The 12,731-nt window shown below is 42.7% G+C and overlaps 1 protein-coding gene across 1 annotated transcript; it reads right to left on the bottom strand.

Moving 5' to 3' along the window:
• Positions 1-2,078: 2,078 nt before the first annotated feature.
• On the bottom strand, positions 2,079-11,988 carry LOC123516243 (coatomer subunit zeta-1-like). Its single transcript, XM_045275476.1, has 4 exons — positions 11,936-11,988; positions 3,578-3,674; positions 2,454-2,699; positions 2,079-2,153 (listed from the first exon to the last, which is right to left on the bottom strand). Exons 2-4 carry the CDS (start codon positions 3,590-3,592, stop codon positions 2,079-2,081), a joined length of 336 nt encoding a protein of 111 aa, XP_045131411.1. The 5' UTR covers positions 3,593-3,674; positions 11,936-11,988.
• Positions 11,989-12,731: the final 743 nt, after the last annotated feature.

Genomic DNA, 12,731 nt, shown 5'->3' with positions numbered 1-12,731 from the left:
TAACTTTCGATAAAAGGGCTCTATGATTAACACGATCAAATGCAGAACTAAAATCAAGTGAAATTACTCTAGATTCATGACCAGCATCAAGGGCAGCTTGCATGTCGTGCGTTATGCAAACGAGAGCATCAGAAGTACTGAGACCTTTTCTAAAACCAAACTGACTAGATGGCAACAAATTATTAATATCTAAAAAACGATTGAGACGCTTGGCCAGCAGGCGCTCAAAAATCTTAGATAACACCGGGGTTATGGAAATGGGTCTATAGTCACCGGGGTGAATGGAGGATGAAGATCCCTTTGGAATAGGGGTAACATTTGCAGTACGCCAGCATACCGGAAAAGAACCCTTACGAAAAAGAGCTCTAAAAATAACTGCCAATTTTGGAGCGAGAGGAGAAGCAATCTTTTTGTAAAAAAGAGGCAGAAAACCCAAAGGATCACAACCCCCGAATGAGTCTAACTCATTAAGATATCTTAAGATTTCGGAGGACTTAAAGGCAATGGAGTGTAATTTAATGTCCTGGGGACAAGACGGCAGATCAAACTCTTCATCACTTTGTTTCGAGTTAAAACGGAAGCTAAAAGATTGGCTTTGTCCTTAGAATTATGGCAGATTGAACCGTCAGTACATGACAGAGGAGGTAAACTTGAGTCCACACCAAAGAGTGATTGCTTTAAAGCTGACCACCATGAGTGTGGTTGGGAGGTGCCAATCAGAACATTTTTAAGGTGTTCATTGTACTCATCCTGTGCGCTAGAATATGTACGTTGGGCAAATAAACGCAGACGAACGTAATTTTCCCATGATTCAGGTGAACGCAGTCGGGACCATTCACAATAAGCAACCTGTTTTCCACGCTGAGCACGCCTGCAGTCATCATTAAACCAGGCACTGTCCTTGCGACGACTTCGAATTATTTTAGAAGGAATTCTTCTTTCACTAATGTTAAGTAAAACACTGTTAAGGGAATCAATTGGACTATCAGAATGTAAAATTTCCCGCCATACAATGTTGTTAAAATCGGCAATGACACCAGTCCAATTGGCTCGTGACTTTAGAAATACTTTCCGCGATATTGGCTCGTCCGGAATAGGAAATGAAGTTTGAATATTGAAAGACAAGCCAGAGTGGTCTGTGCTACCAAGGGGAGGGACGACCTGCAAAGTTACTGCAGAGGGGGCGTCTGTAAAAGAAGATCAAGGCAATTACCCGAGACGTGAGTTGGGCTATGAACGATCTGCTCACAACCGGTGAGGTTACTAAAATCTAGAGCAGCCCGACCATGTTGATTTGTTTGAGAAACGGAGTTCAACCAATCCTGATGATGTGCATTAACATCACCAACAAAAACAAAGGAAGCTTTAGGGTCTGATTCTTGAATAGATGCCATAGAATTTAGCAAACAGTCATAAATAGAATCATCAAGATCGGGATTTCTATATACAGAGAAGATATAGTAGTTATTAAAACGACTGCAAATTTTAACCAGCATCATTTCATGACAGCCACACTCAAATTTGGTAATGCGTGAAGCGCTGCATGCTGGACGTAAGTATATACACATCCCCCGAGCTCTAGGGATAGAATCACGCCTCAGAAGAAGAGGCCTCTTGAAATTAGGAATCAGAATCTCAGAAACATGCCTGAAGCTCGAAACAAGAGTCTCTGAACAAAAATTATATCATATTTGGAGGACGCAACTGCAACGTCTTGCAAGTTGGCCTTTAGGCCCCGAATATTAATGTATAAGGCCTTACAACAGTTATTACGAGGACCGGGATTAGGGTGAACATCACCACTAAGGGTAATGAGGAAAATTAAATAAAATGAAACTCCATAAAAAGAAAACACAGCGGAATAAAAGGTCCACCTGGAGGAGCCGCAACACCAGGCAAGGCAATTATTATGGTATACCCCAGGTCGCCAATTACATGGGGACCTGACAGTAGCAGTGGCAAAAGAAAAGAAGGAAAAAATCGCTGCCACCATTCATCCCTTTGTCCTGCCTACACAACGTGGGATTGCGAGAAAGAAAGGGAAAGAAGAAAAAAAAAAAAAAAAGTTCTGGGTCGCATCAACCAGAGGGAGGAGAAGTGGCACAGAGACTGAAGGTCGGATGCACGACTGTGGAATCTCTGCAAACCCACTCCTATGAAATAGAAAAAGAGAAAAGAAGGAGGAATGTAGAGAATAGCTCGGGCAAAGTTTTATGACCTCACACCCTGGGAGGCCAACCACCCACAGGGTGGGGTTGGTTGTAAGGTTACCACCCAGCGTGAAAATAGCTTACAGATATACTATAAACTATTTAAGGTACACCTCATGTTTGTTACCTGAGTGAAGCAACAAACACTAGGTGGTGGATGATGGGGGCGCCCCACCTACCATATGGGAGACAGAACTTGTAAGAGAAATGCTAAAATAATTCTATACACCAACAAACACACACCTCGTTCTCATAGGACATGCCCATGACATAGAAGAAGAGATCCACATTGGAGCGATAGACACAGGTGAGTCTGTCCAGCATGATCACTTCAGCATTGGCACGATGAGTCTTCTGGAAAAGGTTCTTCTCAAACTTGCGTTCTTCCTTCACCCCAGAGAAGACGGAAGGGTCGTAGTACTTAGCCAGCAGTCTGTTACCATCATTGTCCAGGATGGCAATGCCTTTGATGATGTACAGGGTGGGCTCCTGGAACCATCAGAGAAATATAAGGAAAGCTGCAACAAAACCAGCCATCACATCTACATATTGCAGGATGGAGGATGCCACACTGCAAAATAAGGGAAGCTGCAACATGTCAGGCCTACACATGACATGCCCTGTATACTACCAACCTACCAATGCAATTCCATCAATGACAAAGTTGTAGGCTCAGATATAGATCTATTATTACAGAATTATACCTGTCTCTCACTATGGCAAACCAAACTATCCAGCAATATTTTTAATTCCAATGACACACACACACACACTTACCATTAATGCTACAGTTTAATTATACAATATCTTTATTTGTCATTACCTAATTCCAAAAAGTTAAGAGATCTGATGGACAACCTTTCCTACTCCTCATCTACACCAAACCACCACACCACACAGCCTTCCCACACACCACCACAGCACACAGCCTTCCCACACATCACCACAGTACACAGCCTTCCCACACACCACCACAGTACATACCCTTCCCACACATCACCACAGTACACAGCCTCCCCACACACCACCACAGCACACAGCCTTCTCACACACCACCACAGTACACAACCTTCCCACACACCATTACAGCACACAACCTTCCCACACACCACCACAGTACATATCCTTCCCACACACCACCACAGCACACAGCCTTCCCACATACCACCACAGTACACAGCCTTCCCACACACCACGTCAACACTTTAACTTCTACACAACCACTTTTTCTATTACCAGTCATCACCACGCCTCCCCGTCACCTCAACACCAATATTAGGAGACACTCACTCACTCATGCCCTCAAATAACATTCCTGGACAAGTGTGGGAGTAAATAAACAGGAAAAAAGAGAGAGAAAGACTTACCAGCAGTCCAGACATGTTGACAGCTACCGGTATATAATTCCAGGTGGTGTAGTGGAGATATTGTCTTCTTTTCTTATTGGTATCTTCTTTTCTTCTCCTAAAGGGATGTTAGTTTGTGGTAAATATAAGTGTGATATTGAGGAGTATTGTGTTTGCAGGATGGTTTTTATATTGAGTGTGAAATCTTCATTGTTTAACTCTCTATTGGTAACTGTTAGGAGACACGTCATCTATTATTACACCTCCTTGGTTATTACACAGTCTTATTATTACAGATTGTGTAGTGTTGGTGTCGTGTGCAAAACTATCCATCAGTGTGTCTGTGAGAGGAGAAATTCATATGTGTAAGGCGATGAGTATTATAAGGACATTGACCTAATGGTACCTACATCACCATCGTCCTAGGTTACCCAACAAACATGTGCTTATTTCTTCTTTACCAACACTAATAAAACAACATTTTGAGAGTATCGTTGCCTATGTTGATAGTGATGAGCTTGCAGACAGGCTATTCCAAGAAATATAAAGGTGTGCTATGAATTTACAGGTAAACAGAAGTTGAGTTATAGAAAACGAGAGGGATAACTTGGGTAAATGGGTGAGCCGGTTATGAGAGAGAGAGAGAGAGAGAGAGAGAGAGAGAGAGAGAGAGAGAGAGAGAGAGAGAGAGAGAGAGAGAGAGAGAGAGAGAGAGAGAGAGAGAGAGAGAGAGAGAGAGAGAGAGAGAGAGAGAGAGAGAGAGAGAGAGAGAGAGAGAATTTTATTTATTTATTTATTATTTTTTTATGTAAGAGGGGAAAACTGGCCAAGGAAAACATAAATAAAAAAAAGGCCCACTTAGTTGCCAGTCCCCTTGCAGGTCCCAGAGAGGTAGCCAAAAGAAAGAGATAAGTGTTTTGAATACATAGGAAAGACGAGTGACAGGAGGCCTTGCGACATATGACGAGGTCACTCGTTTACTATATTACATCTAGCAGGGGACTCACAGAAAGTAGCAGATGACTTGATAGATAAATGGACACATGCAGTTCATCTTTACCTGAGGCTGTTATCACGGAGCTACGAGATCATGAGGGTGAGAGGAATGTATTCATCAATACTTGTATTAGATGTGACTCATCATGTGCTTCCATAACAAGGGAAGAACTACTGGCAGGAGTTAAAAAGGGTAAATCCGATGCACCTGGTACGGACGGAATTACTTCTGGCATTCTGAATTGGTTAGCGAGTATCGAGAAGGGTCCTTTAATATACTCGTATTTATTCAGCATGAGTTTTAGTTCAGGGAAACTACCAATGAAATGGAAGGAAGCTATTGTTATTCCAGTCCCTAAAGGTAACGGGAGCTACTGGCCGGTGTCTTTGACATCTTGCATGTGCAAGATGATGAAGATAATACTTAATAGGTTATTATATCTGATTGATGATAAAATTTCCAGTAATATGTATGGTTTTCTCAAAGGGAAAAGCAGTTCAGATTGCACTATTTCTTGTCTGTCAAATTCTAAAGATGAATGTAGAGTTTTTGTTGATCTTCAGGGTGCTTTTGATAAAGCAAATAGCCAAATTATATTGCAAGAACTGGGAAATCTTGGTGTGTCTAGAAAAATGTTGGGCTGGATATCTAACTGTCTTAGTGATAGATATGCAAGGGTTTGGTTTGGTGGAAAGTTTTCAGCCCTCAAACATTTTGAGTTGGGACACCCCAAGGAGGAGTTCTAAGTCCCACTTTATTTAATGTTTTGATGAATTGGATTGCAAAGGATGAATATCCTCCTGATGTGATGCCTATAATTTATGCAGATGACATATTGATCCAATCTCCAACTGTAGCTAAGATGCAGGTTGTTCTGAATAAACTGTATAGTAACTGCACATATCTGGGACTGGTTGTTAATAAGCAAAAAACTAAGTATCAATGTAGATGTCACAGAAATGTTACACTAGCACTAAATGGTAAATCATTAGAAAGGGTGCAAGAAAACAAATACCTCGGAATGTATATAGGATATAACAGGACTGCCAAGGAAGCTGAATGCGGCATATTGAGGCGTCGATCAGAGAAGACTACAGCCGCTACGTGCGTTGTCAAGCTCAGGGCGTGGTGCTGGCGTCCTGTCCTTCGAATGATGTATGTCAGCACTGTGAGGTCAGTCATAGACTATGCTGCGCCATGCTTATCAGTTATGGGAAAGAGACGCATACACAGACTTGAACTTTTGCAAAATGAGGACTATACTTGGTTGTCAACGTAACGCTATAACTGATGCTATGTGACTGGAGTTAAATTTATCCACAGTTTATGACAGAATACAGGAGCTTAATGTGAAAAGTGTTATGAAATATGTCAGACAAAATGGACAGTCGGAAGTACTCAGAGTATTGCAGTGTGAGAGAAAATGTAAATCTCCTTTTGTAAGGAATGTCAAAGAACATATGATCAGTTGCAATGTTGCACAGTTGTGTTGTCTTTTAAGGGCTAGACCAAATGTGATGTCCACTCCCCCATGGGAGGAGGAGGCTGTGGACATAAGTAAGCTGGATGTGGTGCATTGATGTGTGAGTATGACGAATGGTAAAATAGTTGTGAGAGTACAATCACGCTCAGATTGTCTGATGGCGTATCTTCAACACAGGCTGAATTGTAGGCTATATACATTGCTCTCACTCTAGTACAAGGGAAGAATAAGGATGTTCATATTTTTGTTGACAGCAGACCAGCGTTAGAATCAATGACAAGTAGAAGTCCTGTATATGAGGAGATAGTGGCTCAATGTATAGGAGCCTCATGAAAGAGCACAAAATAAAATTCTATTGGATTCGTTCTCATGTTGGTATTCCTCAGAATGAAATAGCTGATGTATTAGCAGTGTGGGAGCGAGAGAAATACCATTGGTGTACTTTGTCATTTATCAATAAAACAGATTCGTGGACTTGTTAAACAGGAACAGCGTTGGATGGATGAATCCAGAATGATAGAAGAACATAACAATAGTAATCCGTTTTGGCATTATGTTAAGGTTAGGGATCATACTAATGTAACTTATGGTAGAGCAGGAACACGCCGAGATGTGGTTGTCATGAGGATGCGTTTGGGATACAAATACTATTGGCAATAAAAGGATGTATTTACTGTTGAGGAGGCAGTGTAGAGTGTGTGGAGAGGCAAATGGTCACACTTTGGAGCACAATGTGTTATACTGTTGTTGTGGTGATAGTATTAGGAATGACGACATTAATGATGTGACTGATCAAATATATATGGATGCTGCGGAATAATAAGGATGAAATATTGCATGTTTGTAAGGATTTTGTTCCTCCACAATGACTTGCTAGTCTTTTTTTCATTTATTTAGATAATGTGATGTGTAATTCGTTGGTAATTCTGATGTGATTTGGGTGTGGATAGACATCTACCTCATCCATTTGTCTTGTATTTCATCAATGGCAATAAATGTAATCAATCTCTCTCTCTCTCTCTCTCTCTCTCTCTCTTGGGTTACTCAGACGCTGGAGGGCGCTGAGTGCTGACTCACGAGACACTGCGGTAATCTGTCTTTGGCTGTCTCCCTGTGGGTCTGTGTGCCAGTCTTTGCTGCTCGCTATGGCCATCCCTCGTCCTTTCCTTTTCTCTCTCCGAGCCCACCTGTGCCCATGGCGTTCATCTAATGCTAATCGATCCGTCGTCTATTGAGTTAAAGGTCTTGCTAGGGCTATCTTCCTAATCACTCCCCGCCACGGAGCTAGGGAAATCCTTATATTGGCCTCCATTTTGCTGTATAGACTCATGCCCTGAGCAACGGAGTGAAGGGAAGGATCTCACACGGCCGATATTCAAAGTGCAGGAAATCATGTCGCATATAAAATTATGTCTATCCTTTCCACAACGTTAAGGAAGTGAGCGCATTATTTAAAGGAAGACTACTGTCTCATTTTTAAATACCTTATAATTACTATCATTATCATATACTTATTTGAACTATTTAGTGCTTGTGACCGATGTCGTCCCTTATAGAATATACGTATATAATAACTTTGGTGGGTTTGGTCACACGGCAGCTGATGACGATTACCACAGGACCGGCTCCATCCGGGCGTCAGGTAATCGACGTACAATGCTAATACATCTACGGGTCACTATTGTTGTTCTTGATGACTTTTCATGGAGACGAGAAGAAATGAGGCGGGTATTCAGGAGGCTGTGAACTGGTAAGGGGAGGGAGAATGCGATAATGGCCATGATAAACATTGAACAGTGAGATTTCTTTTTCCAGGCGACGGGACGCTGCCCTCCATATGGTGTTCCCGTGCTGGCCGCCTCGTGTTTACCTGTTCCTTATCTTCCTGTATTAGGCGGCGCGAGTCTTGCACACACACACACACACACACACACACACACACACACACACTACAGCCCTCAGCTGCCTTTACAGCATCTTGTGTTTGCTTTGCATCGTCAGGAGGGAAAATAACACTATAGTTCGGGGATATCTCGTCACCTGCTGGTGTGCGTTGGTGTCGCCTCCCTGCCTCATGCTTCGAGATCAAAGGCTCAGGGAAAAAAAGTCAAGAAAACCCAGGGAAGGAGGCGAAACGTAACAGGTGCACCAGTTACGAGTGTCTGCAGCGGCGAGTACCTGGTGGGGGGCTGGTGGGCCGCTGGTGAGCGCGTCACGGTGTCAAGTTTCCTTTAGTATTCCGTTGAAAAGGTTCCTCTCTTCACGGGGCAAGGCTGGCTGAGCGAGAGAAGGAGGGAGACAAGGAGGGTTATAAGGAGCGAGTGAGGCAAAAGGCTGTTTGATCAGACTTTGTGAGGTATTGTGGATATTATGTCTTTTTTTTAATCTCTCTCTCTCTCTCTCTCTCTCTCTCTCTCTCACCCTGTTATCTATAATCTCCACAGTAAAAGTGCAAATTTTGGCCAGGTAAGTTGCCATTGAGGTGTTAAATAAAATGTCAGGTCCGTGTGTGTGTGTGTGTGTGTGTGTGTGTGTGTGATGTTACTCCCTCTCCCCCTTCCTCTCTCTGTCTCCCCATCTCTCCTTCTCTACGCTCTTTTACATAATTATGGCCATCGTCTTGCCCGCGCGCACACACACACACACACACACACACACACACACACACACACACACACACACACACACACACACACACACACACACACACACACGTATCAGGTAGGGAGGCGTGAAGAGCAACTTTTTGGTCTCGTAAATACAAGATTAACACTTTATTTGCAAACAGAACCCACTGCCCTTCCAGCCTTGAGGAAGAGGAGGAGGAGGAGGAGGAGGAGGAGGAGGAGGAGGAGGAGGAGGAGGAGGAGGAGGAGGAGGAGGAAGAAAGGAAGGAGAGGAGGAAAAAATAAGCCAAAAACAACGGATTCAGAAAATAAAATGAACAAAAGTATACGTGGAATAAAAATGAGAGAGAGAGAGAGAGAGAGAGAGAGAGAGAGAGAGAGAGAGAGAGAGAGAGAGAGAGAGAGCCTTTTCTACCTCTACTCACTCTCACCACCTGCTGTTAATTGCACTGGTGTGATGCTAATAGGTGGCTGAGAGAGAGAGAGAGAGAGAGAGAGAGAGAGAGAGAGAGAGAGAGAGAGAGAGAGAGAGAGAGAGATAACCCTATAAAGCATGTCTGTCTGTCTGTCTGTCTGTCTGTCTGTCTGTCTCTCTCTCTCTCTCTCTCTCTCTCTCTCTCTCTCTCCCACACACAATTATTGCTCTTTCCAGGAATATAAACATGAAGAATTACCATCCATACCCTTCAATCTTCTTCTCTTCTCCTCTTCCTCCTCTCGTTCTCTCCCTTCATCTTCCTCTTCCATATCTTATCTCTCTTTCCTCACCCCGTCCCTTCTCTCTCCCCCTCCTTATCTCCAGTTCCCTTCCTCCACGTCCTCATTCTTCTCCTTCTCCTTCTCTTCCTCGTTATTATCGTCATTTTCAGTTCTTACTTGTTCTTTCTTACTCCACTTCTTTATTTTTTTCCCTCTCTTTTTTTTATCTTGTTTCCTCTTCTGCTTCCTTTCTTCTTCTTGATCATCGTCTCAATTAACGTAATCTTTTTTTTTTCCTTTCTTCTCCACTTCCTTCTCTTCTTCCATTCTTCTTTTTACCTATTTTTTTTCCAAATTCTCCCTTTTTTTCTTTTCATCAACTCCTTTCACCTCTGATTTATTCGTTCTCCCTTCCTCCTTCTCTATTTTCACTCCTCTTTTCTAATTCCGTTCCCTTTTCTTCTTTTTTCAGTCTCTTTCTCACTTCCAGTTCACTCTCTCTTCCTTTCTTACTTCTCTATTTTCTCTCTTCCTCCTCCTCTTCCTCTTCTTCTTCCTCCTCCTCCTCCTCCTCCACATCATTATCATCTCCTCTTCCCTGCCTCTTCCTGCGTTTCATCACCTGAATTATGTCTTTATCGCGGTGTTTGGCTCGCAGTTCCTCCTCCATTATGCAGAGAAGTGATCTAGGCATCGCGGCTCCATCAGACGGGCCAACGAGCCGCCAGCACCAGACACACCACCACCACTACCACCAGCACCACCATCACCAGTGGGCTAGCCAGGGTCAGTATTCAGAAACGCTTTACTCTCTCACCATGACTGTTTTCCAAGGCCACAGAGATAGTTAGCGTGGTTTTCAAGAGAGTTTATCCAGTTAATAATGTAGAAATTTTGTCATTCTTCCTCTAGAAACGTAAAAAAAACCATCTCCAAAACTCATGTAAACAAAAATTAAGCCTTTTGAAATAGTGGAGGTGAAGCGCAGCAATGTTTGAGAATACAAGCCCCGGAGACACAGGGGGGGCGGGGGATGGGAGGTAGAGGCGCCAAGATACAAGCGAGAATCATGTTTATAGAGTTTTCTTGTTTCTTTTTTTTCTCTAGTTTGAGTTTTCGAGATTATTTTATCTTTCTAATTTGTAGTAATTAAGTAAGTGAAGGCAATGAAAAGGATTTTTTTTCTGCTTCGCTATTGAGTAAATAAAAACAGTAAATATTACTTTTATAGAGCTTTCATAGTTGCTTTTATTTCCTCGTGCATGAAGGCAGTCTGGCAGTCCATATGTTTGCGTTAATTTGTTAATAATCTTACTTATCTTAATCTTCTTTATTTGCAGGAAATGCATCAGTACGCGCGTTACATATAGGCAAATATACCGTGCATAGTTTTCAAGATATATTTAATCATTTATTTATTTATTCTATTCTAGTACGTTACGCTTCTGAGTAAATGAAGTTAGTAAGAGTTGGCAAAGTCTATTAATCTTGTAAATTTGTTACAGCAATGTTTAAAATTTCAAGGACGACTTAAATTTGTTTGTTGTTTAGTAAATTTCTTGTGTGTAAATTGAGTGTGTGTTCGTAAATTAATCTGCTATGTCTTGTTATATACTTAGATGCTCCAATAGCAAGAGCTTCTGTTAAAGTTAAAAATAAATATGTATACAATTAGTTGAGTCATTTTTAAAACGTCCTGTTGTGCTTAATAGTTATACGCATTCCTTTAAAGTGTTTGTCAGTTCATCATTGTCATTTATTCGCAAGGAACAAAGAAACACTTGAAAAACTGAACCACAAATCCGAATATACATCTTTATTTCTCACAACACAGGCGCGTCTAATAATAGTTTTCTTTTCAGCTTTATTTTTTCGGGGCGTCGACTTTCAGTAAAGCGAGACACTCTGCATGCTCAAACACTAAACATTTTAAGGATAAACGGACAAAAAAGTGCAAAGAGTTAAGTCTAAGTGTAAAAAGGCTGCACATATAAATTTCACAGGAGTTAGTAGGTTAGAAAGCGTCAGGCAATCTTAAGTAAATCGAGGTGGTTTGCATGCTAATTCCTTCCGTCTTTTAAGGTGCGAGTAATGAAAGTGGACGCTAATGTTACGTTTTTTTATCCTTATCATTTTCGTGGCTGGAGAGACTGACGGTGGTGGTGGTGATGGTGATGGTGATGGTGGTGGTGGTGGTGGTGGTGTGGGTGATGGACGTGAGGTTATCTGAGTGGTGAAGGGAGTGGTGCTCGTGGCCTCGTCAGAATGAGTTTGCCTGAGTCTTTTAGAGAGCGAGAGAATGGGAGAAGCTTTAGCTCATGATGGGAAAGGTGACTGACTTATAACTGTGTGTGTGTGTGTGTGTGTGTGTGTGTGTGTGTGTGTGTGTGTGTGTGTGTGTGTGTGTGTGTGTGTGTGTGATTACCGTTATTCTAGGCATTACTACTACTACTACTACTACTACTACTACTACTACTACTACTACTAATAATAATAATAATAATAATACAACTACTACTTTAAGCTACAAATACATGAAAAAGAAAGAAAAAAAAAACAGTATAGGAAAATACCTCGCGGTTTGTTTTGTTGGCGAGGCGAGAGCAATTTCCCTTTGAAGAATCGTGTGGTCTATTTTTTCCCTCTTCGCCCGATTCTGGAAGAAAGAGAGAGAGAGAGAAAAAAAAGTCCAGTTTCAGCAATGATGATACCGGTTAGACTCGTTTTAGTGAGGCAGGCAAGGCTAGCCAGCTGCCCTACATACATGGGAGGTACGCGCGCACACACACACACACACACACACACACACACACACACACACACACACAGATGACCTAGCGCCGCCACCTGTGACCCCGCCACTCCTCTCACCTGCCGCCTGACCAATCTCTGCTTCCTCACACCTGAATCTGCCATTTGTCTCGCGTCCCGGCGACCCTCACCTGTTCTCGCGTCCCGGCCTCAGCCTGCAACGACCCACAGCTTACCTATGCACTGTACTGCCCTTGTGTGCTGAGCTTATAAGGCATGAACCTGAGAGGCAAACAAGGAGTGCTCGCTTGCTATCCTTCTGTGTCGCTGTACTTGTCACACACACACACACACACACACACACACACACACAAGCCAGAGGACCGGGGTTCGATTCCCCGGCCTGGTGGAGATATTTGGGTGTGTCTCCCTTCACGTGTAGCCCCTGTTCACCTAGCAGTGAGCAGGTACGGGATGTAAATCGAGGAGTTGTGACCTTGTTGTCCCGGTGTGTGGTGTGTGCCTGGTCTCAGGCCTATCCAAAGATCGGAAATAATGAGCTCTGAGCTCGCTCCGTAGGGTAACGTCTGGCTGTCTCGTCAGAGACTGCAGCAGATC

This window comes from Portunus trituberculatus, chromosome 40 (assembly GCF_017591435.1).
Source record: "Portunus trituberculatus isolate SZX2019 chromosome 40, ASM1759143v1, whole genome shotgun sequence".
Lineage (NCBI taxonomy): Eukaryota > Metazoa > Arthropoda > Malacostraca > Decapoda > Portunidae > Portunus > Portunus trituberculatus.
Note: the sequence above shows the minus strand (reverse complement) of the source record. Positions and strands in the feature narration are given on the sequence as shown.

Bases quoted from the DNA above. Each gene is read 5' to 3' on its own strand.
- LOC123516243 (XM_045275476.1), bottom strand. The intron at 2,154-2,453 runs GTGTGTGTTTGT...TCTATTTCATAG, and splicing joins GCATGTCCTATGAGAACGAG to GAGTGGGTTTGCAGAGATTC.